The 18,179-nt window shown below is 37.8% G+C and overlaps 1 protein-coding gene across 1 annotated transcript; it reads right to left on the bottom strand.

Moving 5' to 3' along the window:
* Nucleotides 1-1,542: 1,542 nt before the first annotated feature.
* On the bottom strand, nucleotides 1,543-18,041 carry ptprr (protein tyrosine phosphatase receptor type R). The gene is made up of 16 exons (XM_033989009.2): nucleotides 17,282-18,041; nucleotides 15,863-16,158; nucleotides 10,749-10,862; nucleotides 10,514-10,663; nucleotides 9,673-9,780; nucleotides 8,717-8,839; nucleotides 8,500-8,621; nucleotides 8,307-8,429; nucleotides 6,068-6,257; nucleotides 5,569-5,653; nucleotides 4,997-5,076; nucleotides 4,497-4,634; nucleotides 4,303-4,413; nucleotides 4,059-4,216; nucleotides 3,869-3,982; nucleotides 1,543-3,782 (listed from the first exon to the last, which is right to left on the bottom strand). Exons 1-16 carry the CDS (start codon nucleotides 17,325-17,327, stop codon nucleotides 3,689-3,691), a joined length of 2,052 nt encoding a protein of 683 aa, XP_033844900.1. The 5' UTR covers nucleotides 17,328-18,041; the 3' UTR covers nucleotides 1,543-3,688.
* Nucleotides 18,042-18,179: the final 138 nt, after the last annotated feature.

Genomic DNA, 18,179 nt, shown 5'->3' with positions numbered 1-18,179 from the left:
GTCGCTATTATCATCTGGGATGTATGATTTTGCAGGGGGTGGCCGTCTTGACAGCAAACAAGTTCTAAAGGGACTACATCGCTGTTTTAAAGCCCCCCAGAGGATCAGTGCATTGTTGACTTGACTCATGGACATTGAACATTTTACACAAATCAACCTACTTTATATCAGATTTTAGCTGCAAACCTTTCCCCAAATTGTCCATTGTTATGAATGAGATTCCCACTTAACCAGAAGTGCCACCACAGATAAAGCTCAGATTTCTCTGAGGAGTCTGACACCTGTATGTTGATGGTCTCTGAGGAGCATAGACATACTGTACAAGCTGATGTTTTTGAGGTCATAAAGACTGAAGTCTCTTTGCTTGGTCGACAGCAGTAAACATGTCTAGTATCACTGATGGATTTATTTGGAACACTAGCTTTAAAGGGCCATTTTATTGATCTCTAATTGTCATGATTTTGTTGTAAAAAAAAATTGAAAAAAGTCATTGCCTGCAGGAGGTTCAATCCCACTGTGGTAGTTTATCAGCCTGGCTACAGTATTGAACAGAAACCTGCTGTCTTTATTTACTAAATTTGAATAAAATCTGGTTTGGGCCTTCCGCAGTGCCTTCTTATAAGTCAATAGGCAGATTTTCTGTGCTCAGAGTGGGACTGGAGCCTTGACTCTAATTTTGCAGACCTCTTGCTTGAGTGAGCGCAGTTCTTCATTGTACCGTGGAGCCTTTTGTTTTAACAGAGCTACAACATCAAGAGCACTTTTTAGGGAGAGCACAGTTCTTTCAACAAACTAAATTTAACTTAACACTTTTAGCTTCTTTCCACACTGTCTACAAAATAGATTTTTTAATTGAAAGGTAATCAGGAAATGGTGTGATAATATGGGGTTTTGAGGGAAGACATTTAGGTCACTGATCTCTACACCATATGTTAGAACTAGATCCAGGGTGTGCTTGTGACTGTGGCTTAGTTTATTCACATTCTGGGTAAAACCAATGCCATCTAGTAGGGCACTGAAGGCATTACTAAGGCAGTCACTGTTATTGCCAATGTGTACGTTAAAACCTCCAACTATTACAATCCTTTCCCAAGCTAACACTAGACTTGATATAAAGTCAGAGAACTCAGTCAAAAACTCAAAATAGGGACCCGGAGATTGGTATATTATTGTGAATAAAACAGCTTTTTGGTTTCTCCAGTTGGACAATTGATAAAGACTTTGACATTTCAGTTTCAGTTTGGAGCTAGAAGATCTATGCTGTGGTCACCAATGAATTCATTTACTTAGGGATGTGGAGGAAACAGGCCTAATGTTTAACAGTCCACATGTTTGTTTGTTATGGCACAAGTTAGTATTTTTATTAAGGTTTTTTTTTTTTTTTTTTTTTTTCAGTACACACACCCTTTTCCTTCATCCTCCTTTTCTCACTCCCAAACACTTGCAGAGAACCACACACTCACATGAAATGATCAGGTTTAGCCATTAAAACAACTAAGGCCTTGTATCATAATTGAATGCAGAAATAAATAGAAGACAAATCAGAGCCCCCATTGTTTTATTTTATATTACAGGTAGTTTGCGTAAATGAAGATAAACAAGTTACATCACATCCTATGTTTTGAACAATAACAACATTCATCTGAATACATTAAAACCACAGAGTACACTGGCATTAGGCGTACCCTGACTGAGCTAATGCCCAAATTTAAGAGGTTTACAGAGATGCCCGGATTTGACATGTAATCTTTTATGTATGTCACTCTAAGGTATTATTATTCATAGTATAATTTAAGCAAAATTAATATCACTATGTTGTATGGCATATCCAGAAAAATATTTAACTGTGTTTTTTATACAGATGTGTATTCTGGATTCCTTGGTAAATCATTATGTATATCGAAAAGGTTAGAGCATCCCTTTAAACTCTTTGAACAGTCAAACAGTGATTAAATACAGTTTGAACCACGACCTACTGTAAATTCACAATTCTACGTCAGAGGCAGTGTGTTGTGATCCCCGCAGCTGCAGAGGGCATGGAGGTGGTTTCACTGTCTGTCCACACATGAAAGAGCCATATTCAATGAAATGGAGCATTTTAAACAACTGACAACTTATACAGGTTTTCAAAAATAAACCTGCACATGTTAATGATCTTACAGCCACATGACCCAGTCTACCCAGTAGGAAAAATAGTCCATGGCAATGATGCAACTCCAATTATGGCTCCATGGTTTTATTTTCTTCCAGTGATGTTCTTCACCATTGGCGTCATATTGAAAGTTCAGTCCAAAAAGATTTCTTTGTACTATAAAAATATTCACTTGATTATCTCCTCTCTTTATAACACAATGCCAAATTGACAATTTTCCACTTTTTTCTAAACAAGAATATGGCTCTAAATAATGGTTTAACAATTTAGTTATTTTAAAGCATATTCTGTTTTTATATTTAATATGTCAATGTGAACAAACATTCCTCTATTTCAACCATTTCACGTGGTGCAAAGTGCTAAAATAAAGTTTTATATGTTACAAAACAGTATAAAAATAAGATTTTTACTCACTAAAACATACAATGTACCACTTCACCACCACTGTGACAGAAATAATTTCACATTTTTGGTATGAAGCAACATAATAAACAATTGTCAATGCAACAGAAACCACTGAATGTAAACAGCACATCTGTTGAAAAGGACTAATATCCATTACTTTATCTTGTCATAGGCAACTGCAAATGACTGTATCAAAGTGCTCTTTCAAGTACCATTTTACCATTTCAAAGGCTGCTTTTTCGGTTAAAATATTTACTTTGTGCGATGTGATTGCAACCGCAAAACACAAACTCTCTTAACCAAACCTATTGCTCTAAATAATCATGTTATTCTTACAAGACATTGAACCACATCACACATTGTAAGCATGAGCTAGAAATACTCTAACCTCAGTCCATTTATATTATACAGAAAACAAATAAGCAATGGTTCAACATTGGTGATCTAAAAATCACTTTATGGCTCTTTTGATGCTGGGACCTCTTGTTGACTCAAATCAATATGATTTCTGCTGCCCTCCGTTGGGGTAGTAAACCTGAGAGGATGCAGCTTAGTACTAGTACTCGTCTTTTGTGCCACATAGCTTATAGAGGACAATCGCAACATGTGTAAATACCTGTAAACAGCTTTGTAATGCAGATCAATGTCAAGAATAGCCTCAGAACATAATATTGAACTATCCTATTTACAATAGGAGTATTAATTGGGACATTTTTGTGATTTTTGTACAGACAATATTGAAAATCTCCAAAAAGTGTAGGGGAGACTAGTTAAAAGTCTATACTAACAGTCTAATGGTTATCCTTGAGACAGAAATATTGTATATCCTATGAGACAGAGACAGACAATATTGTTAGTGAATATAGAACCACCATTGAATTAACATTATAACAAAACACCCATTGCCTCTCATTTTGATGTATTACTTCCTAGAGAGCAAAAAAACTGAAAAAAAAATATTTCATTTTGATGTCCCTCTTTTAAAGCTTTGCCATAGTGTCGGTCCAGCTCACTCCACTGCAACTCACCAACCTGTCCTTAGTCCCAAACTACATCCACATGTCTGCAGTTATTTCCTTTATAAACACAGAAATGCAAACCTCTAGGTAAAAACCGATGTGGATGTACATTTCACGGTCCAGTTTCAGTGGAGAGTCGAGCTTCAAACAAGCTCAAGGCATGATGGACAAACTCATACTGCTCTCCTGTCTGAATCATGCCACCCCTGTAGAGACAATTACAAGTTCAAACCATAACATAACTAAATTAAATTATATCTACAATTGTAATTATTAATGGACAGTTAGTTACCTGTCTGCTCTGAGCTGGCAGGTGATGCTTAACACATCAACAACACCCTCCAACTGCAACTGTCTACAACCTATTGTTGTGGCAATGAAGCAACCTGTCCGACCAAGACCAGCACTGCAAGAAACAAAAATCATTTCATACAACTAGAGACATAACGTGTATGTATAGCTTACATGTGCAGTTTGTATACCTGCAGTGGACAATGACTGGCCCCATCGAGGCAGCAGACCTCCTCTCTGCCTCAACGTCTGTCATCAGCTCCAACAGTGGCATCGCTGAGTCTGGGGTTTTGTGGTCTGGCCATGAGGTGTACCAGTAATGTTGAACTGTGCGTGTTTGGTTTCCATACTGTTCACAAACAAATTTAATGTACTTTTGATTACAACCATATAGATTTTCTAACTGACAGCAGGTAAAAAGATCCAGTGACACACCTTCAGTGTGAGGCTGCGGGTCGTGTAGTGGCCGCTCTCTCTGGTGCTGTTCACCAAAACCTCGACCCTTCCATAGATGCCTCTCTTCTCAGGCCAGTACAAAACACACTTCTGCAAAAATATGATTTAACACATATATGATTTAACATAGTGCTACAACAGCAGAAATATCAAAGTCCTCTACGTTACGATACCTCGTTTTTCTCCTTCAGTTTGGTGATCATGACAATAACAGGAGACTCTTCCTGCCAGGCCATCTGCCAAAAGTCATTCACGGTGTTCACCATGGGACCCTGCGTCGCAATGTATGCCCTCTCATCACCAAGGTAACCCTGAAATGAAAATATTACGGGGAAAAAACATTTTATTGATTTTTGACTAAAGTGTGACTTAGTTTGACACTTTTGGGCCATAGAACATACATGTTAATTTAAAGTCATAATGGAAACATTTACAGTTTTCATTGGGTGGAAACTGTGGTTTGGTCCCATAAGAGCTCTGAACAGTTTTAGTGCAGTTTCCTAACAGGAAGAAAGGCTATTGTATCAGAGTCTGAGAGCGACAGTGCAAACTTCTACAGGACAATACTTTCACTGAGCGACTTATTAACTTCTGAACAGAGAAACTGACAACACTGCAGCCTGTTTCACAATTAATGCATTTTACATTAGTTTGAGAAGATCAGTCTACTCACCCGTATGTAGTTAGCATTGATGTAGGACCCCAGCAGGTCATTGCAATTTTTGGACTTCAAAATAACTCTTGAATGAGGATCTGAACACATAAAAATAAGTAGTAAGAAAAAGTAATGTTGGAGAAAAACTATTGATATTAGGGACAAATAATAAAATTTTCACTATTACAGTATGGTGCTGATTCTTGTATATTATAGTTATTTTAATTTTTTATGCAGACATTATATCTTTTGTGACATATTCAAACTATATATACATGACTTGGAGCACACAGAATGGATTGATTGACAGCAGCTGTAGGAGAGCATTCCGAGGATTCTGATTGGGCGGAAGGAAGGAAGTGCTCCACGCCCCATCTCAAAGGTTAGATAATACCGCCCACATTTCAAAACAGAAGGATTCAACAATATCCAACCCTTAAGTGTTAGGGGGTCTGTTACACAATATCCTAAGTACTACCCTAAACACATTTTATTGTACAGGTATAAGAGAGTATTTTCTATACAAACTGACTTTTCAAGAGCCAACTCTCCACTTTGTACATTCTAAAATATGAGGCAAAATGACTCACTTGGCAGGATCGTCTTGTATCTGTTTTTTGTCCCATTGTTTGGAATATCTAGTTCTTTAGGATCTATAAAGTTCATTGGAATTTCCTGAAAAGAAAAACAACAACAAAAAAAACAAACAAACATTTTAAAAGTCACATAAAAGCCAAGTATCGCAGCCCAAATATACAAATGGTGCCCTCTTCAAATCACCATGGAGAAGGTCTTTGCCTAGAATTTCACACAGTATGGCATTAAACATTATCTCCATGGAGACAAGCAGATGATGCCCCCAGGTCATGTTACAGGTCAGATCTGTGGAGAGTGGAGACATGACCCTGCTCACAGTAAGAATAGATTTTTTTTCAGTGAATTTTTCAGCCATGAAAACACCTATAACTGAATGAATACATGATAGAGGTTTAATTACACATTGTGGAGCATTTCAGGCAAAGTAATCGCCTTGAAGGTCGCCCATCCTCAGAAAAGTTACAGAGTGTACTATTAAGTAAATTAACTTACAGCAAACTCAGCGTGCAGTTTGTGTGTGTTGTTGATGATTTCGCGAAGCTCTTGGCGTGTCAGTGGGCGACCTGCCGACAGCAGGTACTCTTTTGCTGCAGCCTCCCGGGGCGTCACCACAGTAACATTTAGGGGCTCGACTGCCCCCAGAGCTGACATATCCAACACTAAAGACACGTTTGAGCCACGCCTGAAACATGAGAAAATGTAGGATTAGAAATATAGTAAGAGTACTAAATTAATAAATTTAATAAACTAAATGTGACCTATTATGGAAAAATAATGTGTATAAGTGTTTCCCGTTCATGTGAAAACAGTGTTCCCTCATTAAAAACTTACTCAAAGTTGTATTTTGATTGCTTAACGTTTGTAATCCTGTATTGTTCTGCATTTGAGGCTTAAGTCTAAATGAATTGCTATTTTCAACTACCTGGCAGGCTCTTTGTTACGATAAAAAAAAATAAAAAAAAATAAAAATAAAACTCAGGGTAAGTTAAAATCTGTTTTAGGAATCTGTACTAGGAAGGTCAGCAGCAGAGAATAATTTTTTTGGGAGTTTTGAACAGCAAATTGATGGACCCATTTGTATAATTAGGCCATTTTACATGAATATTGTGGTTTACAATGGAAAACATATAAAATCATCAGGTACGTATGTTATAGTAAAAAAGGGCTACACATGTCTTATAAATCTGGAATTTCTGACATGACGTTTCAAACTATTTCAAAAGACATATATATTAAAATCAGTCAACTCACAAATAAACTTGTCAAAAATATTCAGTTCTACTTAATGTCATTTGTGTGATTGAAGTAATTTAAACAATTCCTTTGAGTTTGCCTATAGGGCCATGACATAGACCAAAATCATAAAAAACAGTTATTTTACACCTTTAAAAAAATCCTTGTTGTTGTGGGCCATAAAGTCAAGAAGCAAAGAGAGGACAAGCAAAGGTGTGTAAATGTAGAGTGTGGGATGTGCTTTTGTCTTGTACGTGTCGTCTGGTTTCCTCCCTAGGATGCGGCTTTCCTAAATATCTAATTGCTGATTGGCTGCCTTCCAGAGTGAACAGAGCACACACACACAGATGCCCTGAAAAACATCCTGTTCTTACATCGAGTCTGGAATCTTCCTTCCTTTTCTAACTTTAAAACATATCGACCACCACATTAACGCTGATGTAACCTGGAGAAAATGGCTGAATCTGAAGTTAGCGGAAGAGTTAGAGGCCTCTGATAAAGACCTGCACGCTCTGGACTCAGAGACAGGTGTTATTTTATGAAACCCCTTTAAAGGGAAATGAACCATGGCTAAGCATTGTGACTTGAGCTAATGGCAACCCTTTGTTGGATTTACTTTTTTAATTAAAAAAATATAATAATAACTACTTGTATACGTTAAAATGCTCAATACAAATCAACATTATTGGTTAAAATATAGTTTCCAACACATTCTAAACAATGCAGGTGATTGGGTCACTAAGCCAAGTACTTTTCGAAAACACAATTCAAAGCCCTGTGACAATTTAGTCTCAGGCTAAAAATGAATCCACATTGTTCTGTATGAACCTGTATAAAACACTCAAAACATTACTCCTCTTAGCAGTAATGGAACATTCACTTGGAAATAGTTAATTCCAAAGCTGACCTTAGTTTATGAGTGGTCAAACTTTCATCCTATGAACTGATGCTCCTCTCTAAACATCTTATAGCAGTGATTTGTAGATAGTATGAATTGAAGGAAGCTGGCTCCAAAATCCATAAACATGGAAGGAACATGGTCCTTGAGGTGCAGTAGTAGCACTTGTCTTGGGAACATTTTGGTTCTTATATTTCTGGCCACTGACCTGAGGAAGTGTGTCTCTGTTCATATACTGTATAAACATTGACCTAAGTACAAATGCAGCAGCTTTGATCGATGGTTTAAGATCCATCATAACACACACTGTTTTGTACTCAACTTCCTCCATAGAAAGACAAAGTGTTGATATTGTACATACCTCAGTTCAAAGCCTTTCTCATTGTCACTAATGTCTACAGTAATCATCAAGTTTCAAACAGCGCAGAGCAAACAAGACACAAACACTCAGCTTTGTATGCATACTGGGCCACTGTTACACAATAACTCTCTCTAAATTAAAACACACTTGGTTAGAGTAAATTAATGAAAGAAAATCCTGTTTTTCCAACAGTAACTTTGTCTTTAGTCTGTTTTGTGTTCATTCATATGTACACTGACCTTTCTTGAAGTCCTGCAGCAGGTTTCATTCTGAAAGGGGAGGGACAAGGTTTCAACTCGTTTGCAGATATTGGGGCGCTTAGGGGAGCGGGGTCCAAATTTTTCACAACTGGAGGTGTGGGGCTAAAAAAATAATAAAGAATATTAGTAGTTGTATGTTATGTATCATGATTATTAATCTTGATACAATTACCTTGGTATAGGGATGGCAGGAGGCGTAAGACGACGACACGTTGTGATTGGCTGCTGCTGGGGAATGGGTGTGGTTATAGAAGGAGGTAGCTCAGCCTGGACCATGCTTCTGGCGGTCACAGCCTATATGTTCAAAAGAATTATAGCATGAAGTACTGGGTGGTGTTAAGTAGCATACATGATTAAAAATATAAATTGATTGTGGTGTTAAAGCTGACCTTGGTGACCTTGGTTGGGCTCTGAGCTGAGCCTGGGGGATCACAGACTTTTGGCCTATAGTCAGGGGGAGCTTTCACCTGTCTCTGAGAAATCTGGACCTTCTCTTTGAGTCGGTATAAAACCTAAATTCCCAAAACACACAATGGAAAACCTTTAGGCCTACAACAGTACTAATTTTAGATGTAACTAACATTCAGTTATATCTGAGCTTAAGATTTACTGTATTGTTAACACTGAACATGTGTCATTCAACCACACCTATGTGCAATACTCAAGTCACTTTACAGAGATGTTACATTAGAGTCTATTTTTAGTTTTTTTTTTAAAGTCTATTTTTTATATTATTTTAAGCTATTTATCTAATATCTTGTTTTATTGCATGTACCATTTTCCTTCTGTTCTTTAACTGTGCGGTGCAATACTGGAATTTCCCCACTGTGGGACTAATAAAGGCATATCTTATCTTATCTTATTGTCCCAGTAGGGCAATGTTGACATTTACATTATGTCGGTAGATGTCACTGTAGAGCAAAAACAGAACAGTGTTTACTTTGTAAGTACACGTGCTCCCTCTAGTGGACAAAATATGAAACGTTTAACGTAGGTTTAAATGCACTATGATTATGTTCGTCTATCTAATCTTCATAGTTTTTGTGATTTCTCCCGTTAACTAAAACAAATAAATTATCATAAATGTTATATAGTGAAGAAAGACGAAACTGTGGGTTTGTTGAGACACAGTGGCCTTTGACCAAAGACGCAAATACTCTGATGACCTCTCATGGTCTTAGCAAGTCAGGGCAGGTGACGTGAAAAGGTTTAGCCACATGGTAAATAATGTCAAGAGGACAAATGATGACAGTCTTTACACAAAGTTTGACTAAATACAAGTTTGACCAAATTTATAATAGCAAATTTATATTCTTGTCTATGATGTGATAAATGTGAGTGGTACCATCAAGCATGTGATGACAATAACAAAGATGGTGAAGAATAGAAAGACAGCATAGAAGCCATCTCTGCTCCACACGCGATCCTTCTGCTGGCCCTGGAGAACGTTTTTCTGCCAACAGAGAAAGACATCCTCTTAAACTCCATATAACCATAGATGTTCAAATGTAAAAATACGCATTTGGCACTGGCCTTGTAACAGGGGATAGAGTAAATGAAAAAACTGCTATTATTTTTTGTATTCATCTTACTGCATACTGTAACAGTTAACAAAAGAAAAGTACATTGATCAAACTACACAGAGATACATGAACAAGGGTTTTCAATCACTTTTTAAACAATTTAATTGCCTTCATGATTGTTCAAACCAATAGTGAATGAAAAACCAGGTCCTTTATTTGTAAATATACAAACAAATTCTGCAACAAAATTGTGTAGATCAGAAGTTGCTAATGTATTTTTTATCTCCTTAATCCTCCAAATTACCTTGGGTCTTATTGCGCAGGCAAAAAAATTATGTCTGAAGTCTGACTTAAAAATGAAATATTAACAGTGATAAGTCTTGTGTGGTGTGGGTAGGGTCACCTCACCACGTCTTTACTGGCACATTAGGAGTCTGGGATTTGTAACTATAACTTTATTACAAGAGAAACTGTAACATTTATCTTGTAAGGAAGTGAAAGTAATTTAATTTACCCAAATGTGTAAAGCGTCTGTGTGCTTCCTCAGGCTGATCGATGTGTCTTTAAGCTTCCCATTAAAGTTTGAAAACTGCACTTTGCACTCTAATAGCTCTTGTCTATCCCCTGCTCCTGTTCGGGCTGCTGCACTGTTCTCACACACACCTCTGTAGAAACCTCAGTGATGCCAAAATGCCCCAGGTGGCGGTGGAGGACCCTGATGTTCAGTGATTGGATGACTTCTTCAGCTGGGCGGGGCTCCAAGATCCCTAGCCTACCAGAGGACACGAAAAGCTCGATGCCATTCTTCTCTTCCTGTAAATTACACCCACTTAAGTTGATTAAAGAGGAGACGAACCATAACAATAAAACAATGCAACTGGACCATTGTGTTTCTTACATTGAGGCGGTTGATGTGTACATCTCTGACAGGAACGCCCAGAGCTGCTGCTACTCCTTCCCGAAACCAGCGAAGAAGACTGATGTTCAGCCTTCGCACATCCACAGCCAAGTACTACGAGAAGACAGAAATCATTACACCACAAGATTACTACTATTTGCAGTACAATTAGTATATAATTGTATTTCATTGATGTATTCTACTGTGTGTACGGATATTTATTCTCTTTTATTATGCCATACTGTGGAAGGTTCATGACCAGAAGAATAACATTTCTAGGCCAAATAAGAGTCAGGTTTGCAGAGAAGCAAGCCCGAATAATGTTTTTCAATCCAATAAAGACAACTAAAATGAAAAAGGCATGTTTTTAGTTGGCCGTTCAGCTATGATCCGTAGCAAAAGAAAAATTCAATTCTTTCAACCTGATAAAAGTTTTAGAGTGAAGACGTTTCGCTGCTCATCCAAGCAAAACTTTTGTCCTGTTGACAGAACTGAAATTTTCTACTGACATGTTTTTAGTTACATAATTTAGTTATATACTGTGGCTTAAGTGTATATTTGTTGCCTTTATAACTCTTTGCAATAGGAAACACACTAGTGAACTACCCTTAATGCTAAGTCTAAAAGCCAAGGCCTCATCAGATTATTCCTCCAGAGCTGTTACTTTTATTTCATGTCTGCTCCAGATCTATGGTCTGCTTTATCTACTCATGTTTGGCGCCTATAAGAGCTACTACTACAAAGAAAATCCATATCGACCTACCCACTCTTAATTTACAATGGAGTGGTCATAAAATGGTAGGGTTGGTTGAAATGTTACTCGCAATATCTTTCTTCATATCACAGTAAGACAGTATAAAATCACTTTCTTTCAGTGTTAATTTTCTAAACCTATGCATAGACAAAGAATAAACATTTCTTCTTCCAAAATCTGAACTCAGCTCCAAACCACATGCTTTTGCTGCTTGAATACTGGCTTTAGACCTCTCTGCTAAAAAGACCACAACATATTATTGACAATTAGAACTTAATGAACTTGAGTAAAATGTAATTATTTGCAAAACCTTATAAAATGGATAAAAAGCATGTGGACACCTTTATCTAAAAACAGCATATGTTCTACAGAGAATACAGCAAATGTTATTTATAAAAGGTCAGAGTTCATCCCTTAAACCAAGCCATAATACACACACGCATGCGGGTATTGTTTTTTGTCCATAATGGAGCCACTCCAATGACTTTAAACGGTTTGTTTTTCTATTAAATCTGTCTGGAACAAAACAACCCCTATACTCATCTATGTTTGCCCACGTGTAGGCGGCTGATCGCTAATGGCTAAAACAACATGTTCTGTTGCCACTTAATTCAATATGAGGAACAATAACTACAGACCCACCACACACACATGATGCTATTATGCATTTGGATCTGGTTTTAGCTGGTCTATCCTCTGTTTTCAGAAACATCAGACACAAAGATACTAAGCTAAGCCAATGTATAATATAATAGAAGATTTCAGGACAAGTAGAAATATATTATTGTAATTATAAAACAAAATAAAGGCACAAAATGCTCAATGAACAATCAAAAGTTGACAATGGAGAAATGAACACATTAAGTTAAGTCAGGCATTTATATTATATTATTACTACGACATGACAATTTAAACTTCAATAACATTCCACAGCATTTAGTGTCAAATAATTAAACAAATGAGTGTCAATCTTCACCAATTTCAATTACATTTTTTTCAACCTAAAAGGCAGCTTAATGATCAAAGACTTGTATCTTAAACAGAGTGTGGCACAAAAAAACCTGTAATGGCTGGAGTGAGCGGGCAGTTGGTCCCTGTCTGTAAAACCTAGAAATAAGATGCCCTTACCTCGTAAACATGGACACATTGTTGATTGTCTCGGCTTAAACCCAGTCAGAGGCAGAGAGACAGTGGACTGCCTATCTACCAAAGCGGAGGGGCTTTTTGCTCCATTTCCTGATCTAGTTGCTCTGTGATGTGTGATTGGCTTATAGCAGCACAAATCTGAGTCTACCACCTGATTGGCCGCCAACCAGGTAAAACCATTATGCTGCAGTGCTTTCTGTCAGGATCAGGTGCTATTTCTGTAGGACACACACACACACACAGTAATGACCACTAATTAGCTGATAGCCCTCAAGACAGTCGTGGGAGGGAGGGGGAATCCAATTTGCACCAATCAAATACAGTTAAAGAAAGGACCATAGGGAAAGGAGTAACATTAAACAACAGGAATAAACTTCAACACACACCAAAATATAGACTTAGTTTAAAGTTAAGTAAACACGGAATTTAAGATGGACTAGACATGGACTGAACCTGGACGAGTCCACATCAACACTAAACTGATCTTAAACTAGGACCAAACTAGGACGATACAATCAAAAGTGGGAGACATCAGTATTGTCTTTGGAGATGGCAGAATTTGTTTACTATTAATTATTAGTTGAGCAGATTTTTAAAATATCATTAATATTGTGTATGGTGTTTTGAAGATATGCACAATTTGAATATAAAGTATATAATGAAAACTGCTGAAAAAGAAACTTTTACTGATTTGAAATGTAAATGGAAAAATACTTTTGCACTTCCAAATAAGGGAACACATTGTTTGAAACCACAACTAATACAAGAAAAGAAAGATGTTGGTCAATATTACCCACCCAATAATAACTATACAATAAGACATAAGTCGCCCTTGCCCTGGAACAGAATCTTTCAAATATAAAACAAAACCTTGCACTTAAAATGTGTACACTGTTATAGTGTTGTCATGATATTACAATTTCAAAATCCTTATCGATACTAAGGAATAATCTCGATACTCAATACTTCCAATTATAATGAAAAGCACTCATTATTTAAACAGGATGTCATTTTCAACATTAAATACTAGTACTGTCTTATGTCTGTATCTGTGTAATCCCTGAATTGTCCATGTATATGTGATCTTATACTAGTTCTGAGACAGCTCAAGATCATTCGAAAGCTGTTCAGAAAAGGTTGATTTCTGTCCTTTTTTATTTACTTGTTCAAATTTAGTTTTGATATTAGTTTGAGGGAGTACACTTTATATTTGATTTTTGATACTTTTGACAGCCCTACACTGCTACCATCACAGACTATGGACTATGAACATGGTAATAACACGTATGCTCTTACAGCACTGTGTTCATGCATTCTATTTTGCCGACAGGAAAAACGTGAGCCACACGTGCAGCACTGAGTGAAACGCACAAATGATGCGGGTTGCCATAAGGTTAGAATTGTTAACGCTTGTGTGGTTTCTTTGAGGGAAAAGAATGAAAGAAGAGAAAGACCAGCTATGTATATCCTCAGATGAATGTACCCTATGTTGTACGAAACACATGCAAAATGAAAACCAATAAACATGAAATGACATTTAGTAATAGCATTGCAGTTACATATAGACTGGAACTTAATACATTCAGATATATTATGCAGATAATCAACAAATGGCTAATGTTCTTTAAGCCAGGATTTGAATTTACCAATGAAATGCTCAAATTAATTACAAACTACTAATGTAAATATCATCACGATATCACCTATTCCATTCCTTAGTTATCAGTGACTTGCTCATTATTGTGATGAGTTGTGGATATGGATGGAGGGGTCATGTGATCAGGCACAGGAAGTTCAATTAACCCAAATATGAATTGAGGTTACATAAGAAAGTGCACCTCCACACTGCTGTTCCCATTCATAAACACAGTAATTAAACCAGGTGCAGAAAAATCTGCACGTGTCAATAAGAGGAAATAAGACAACATAGAAAAAGCATTCTCTGAATTTCAGTTATTGCACAAGGTTTAAGCAGATTGTCCTCCCACAATGCATCTGTGATATGGCTGGCACTGTAAGACAGACAAGTGCTAACAGGGCCAGCCATTATTCACCCAAAACAAGAGATTAGGCCTTATGAGCCTTTGTTACACATCCCTAGATACAGAACATAAATTGACAAAGCTAATATAGCCGTTTTAAAGCTACCTGCAGTGCAACCTAGATTATTCTTTAGTAGCTGTAAATGTCTTTCCAATTACCTTATCTGCATTTCAATTATAGTTAACTGTGTTGTTTGTATTGCCTGCATCCATTCTCATAAATGTAGCCCAAAGTCACTGTGAAGGTCAGTGCTGTTTGTCTAAACCCTATTGTTGAGGCAAGTGGGTCTCTCGCACACTGATTATTAGCGTTACCATAGCAACTAAGAGCAGAGCCTCTCTCCTCTGAAACAGCAGATGAACCAAAAACACCTTGCCTATCACTCACTGTCCATTTAATTTGACCTCCACTTTAGCTGCCTTTGTGAGGGACTGCATAACCCTCCTTTATCACATATTATTACTGCATTGATTTGAATCAAAATAAGACAGACGATTCCAGAAAAATTAGCAAATTACCATAACAATTAACATTTAAAATTAGCATGCAACACGTAGTAACATTCAGTAATGTTTGTGCCTTTGGCCAAATCACTGTGAATGCTGTTAATGAATACAGGGCATGTTCTCATCAATGATAATCTCTGGTGATCTAATGAAAATGTTCTAGGCGGTGTAAGATCTAAACCCAGTCTAAAACATTACTATACCAGGACTAAACTAGGATGATAGCATGACTTGAGTATTTCTTAACAAGGACTCAAATTAGAAAAGAAATAAATAAAAAATTTGAATGAATGCAGAATGAACAAAGTAGTTAATATTTAGCATCTTAAAATCTATATTGGTTTCACATTAGACTAAATGCAAATTCCACAATGTGTGGCACAATCCCAAGTTCTATATCATTAAAACATTGAAATAAAAAATATAATAAAAAATATTTATTCGACTAGTATCCAAGTTAGGGAGTACATAGCACATGAGACAAGACTTAGGGAATACTCGAGACAAGGCTTAAGAACAACTGATATAGATTATAAAACCGGCTTAATGCATTGAAATGAAAACATACAAAGTAATAAAGAACACAACCTTCACCTCGTAACACACACCATGTATCCAAGTTATTCTAAGTGAGTTATTTTTACACTACACATCATGTTACTCACCACAGTGACCAGGTGTTGTGCAGACACTTCAATATGCTCAGGTACTACATGGTGGTGCGGTCGTGCCAACAGGTTTATATCCCACTGTCCATGTTCCGGACGAAACCTGGACTTCAAATGGGTCTCTGGTTGGGCCTTAGCTAACCTGGCCTCATGGTGACGCTGTTGGGATCGGCCTTGGTTCTCATCCCCATTGTAGTGAGGAAGCAGATGTGGGTGAGGATGCAGGTGTGGGTGCAAGAGTTTGGAGCGGTGAAGAGGGAAGTGGCGCAACTCCTGATCACCAGAAGAGGATTCTTTAAGAGAGGAAAAAAGATTGTTTAGGCTAAACAAATATAATACTTCCAAATTCCAAAATAGTTCCAAAATCATAAATGAAAAAAGAACTTTGTCAAGAGTAGTAGTTTATGAAGAGAAAACACATCAGCTTTTGGAATCTGGTGCTATTAGTCTTGTGCACCACAGGAGCCTTGACCAATAACATGTCCATCAAGTCAGAAGGGTAGGATGTGAAAGAACACTGCACTGAAGCTCCAATCACCCAACTGTGATAATAAAAATATAGTTCATTCATAAGGCAGTGGAAATATAAATGACAGATTTGTCCCCAGAGATGTAGAGACAATGAATTTGGTGAATGAATACAGGCCTGTAACATCTCACTGACAATTATAAATGACCAAATCTCAACCTCTAATTGATTAATATGTGAGCAACTGCATAACCCCACCTTTTACTTTCACTTATTTGACAGGTGACTTCCACGCTGACCTGAGGCCTGCAGTGGTAGCACATGGCTCATAGTGTTTGCTTAGTATGGCTCAGGGGCTGACACAGCATCAGTCTCCTTGGCGTTTGTTCTCCCTAGTGACAGCGTCCCGTTGTTATGAACAGCATGGCTGCAGCTCTGATTGGATGTCGCCGCCTTTCCAGTATTTTCTCAGTGGAAACTGTGCTAGAGCCAGGTATGGTAACATGTAACACAAAGTTCAATTTGACAACACAAAGACCTAATAGTGTCATTTTCTGCACCATTTTTGTTGAGATTAGGGTTTTTGTCTCAAAGGTAACACACATTATTTAGAAAATTAAAGCCTGCGGAACAGCAAAACTGACCAAGCTAATTTGGTGGTGACTGATTGAACTGTTTTGGAGGTGGGAATTAATCATTAAGTAACTCTGGTGCAGAAATCAATAAGGAAAATTATCAATGGCCAGTCAGACCTAATGATCTATTTTGAGCACACACACAGCTGGAAGCTAAAAAAAAAAAGTCTCAATAAGTAACTGAAATAAAGGTCTTATAGATCTGGACATGGTATTATGATTATTGGTTATCTTAGCTTAGTTTTATCACCAACAAGAGAATGCAAAAAGCTGCAGGCCTTACACATATTAATAACAGCAGTAACAGCTTACCTGAGATCAGCATCTGTACCCAAACCACAGAGAGCCAAAGAAACATGGCAGCGTCTTCTGATTTACCCTGTTTACACGGATAGTCGGAAAAAAAAAACCTTGTTCAGGTTATTCTTGTCGGTTATGCACGCATAAGCAGTGGGCTACATGGCAGAGGCAGCTACATGTTCGTAAATTAGCCTGCTACACTCCGGGATGCTGCTGATGCTGACAGTCCGCAGATCCTACGCCTGTTCCCCGCCCTGCAGCATGTTTCCCGAGACAAGACAGGCTCTGCACCTCTGTTCCACCCGGAGGGGACTGATCCTCCTGCCGTCCCGGGCACTCACATCAGCAACAACAGCGATATGATGGTCCGACTCCGACCCCGAGCCCGCGGAGGAGACGGAGCTGAGGAAGAGGGAGGCGTGGCACCTGCGCAGAGCCTGGTCCTAATTATTACACAGACTGTCCATACGTTACAGACGATATGCCTATTGGTTGTGCCAGGTGACACAAACTGTACATTTGTCCTTACAGACAACCACCAAAGGGCAGATTTCAGTAGATCAATGGAAATATATTCATGTTGAACATGAGCGCCATCTGGTGTTGAAGAGCTCACATGTGGTTCTGCTCTGAAACCACATGTACCGCAAGAAGTAGCACAAACCACTGACCTATATCCCTTTGACAGTCACATTCATGGCTGGCTGAATGAACGATATGAATAAAATAAGTTAAAATAGTTATCTCATTATGTCTAAATGCGTCCAGTGCGCGCGCTCTGAGGCTGCGTTCATGAGTCTTTTGTCAAAGATCGGGAAATCCAATCGTGCCTGGGCAAAACTTCAAAATGTGGGAAATTTCCTTTTCTGTTCCAGGAATCCAACCTCCTTTTGATTTACGTAGGTGGATG

The sequence above is a fragment of the Periophthalmus magnuspinnatus genome, chromosome 23 (genome assembly GCF_009829125.3).
Source record: "Periophthalmus magnuspinnatus isolate fPerMag1 chromosome 23, fPerMag1.2.pri, whole genome shotgun sequence".
Taxonomy (NCBI): Eukaryota; Metazoa; Chordata; class Actinopteri; order Gobiiformes; family Gobiidae; genus Periophthalmus; species Periophthalmus magnuspinnatus.
Note: the sequence above shows the minus strand (reverse complement) of the source record. Positions and strands in the feature narration are given on the sequence as shown.

Bases quoted from the DNA above. Each gene is read 5' to 3' on its own strand.
- ptprr (XM_033989009.2), bottom strand. From the start codon at position 17,327: ATGTTTCTTTGGCTCTCTGTGGTTTGGGTACAGATGCTGATCTCAG. The intron at 5,654-6,067 runs GTAAGTTAATTT...TTTTCTTTTCAG, and splicing joins AACTGCACGCTGAGTTTGCT to GAAATTCCAATGAACTTTAT. The intron at 4,635-4,996 runs GTGAGTAGACTG...TTTTCATTTCAG, and splicing joins TCAATGCTAACTACATACGG to GGTTACCTTGGTGATGAGAG.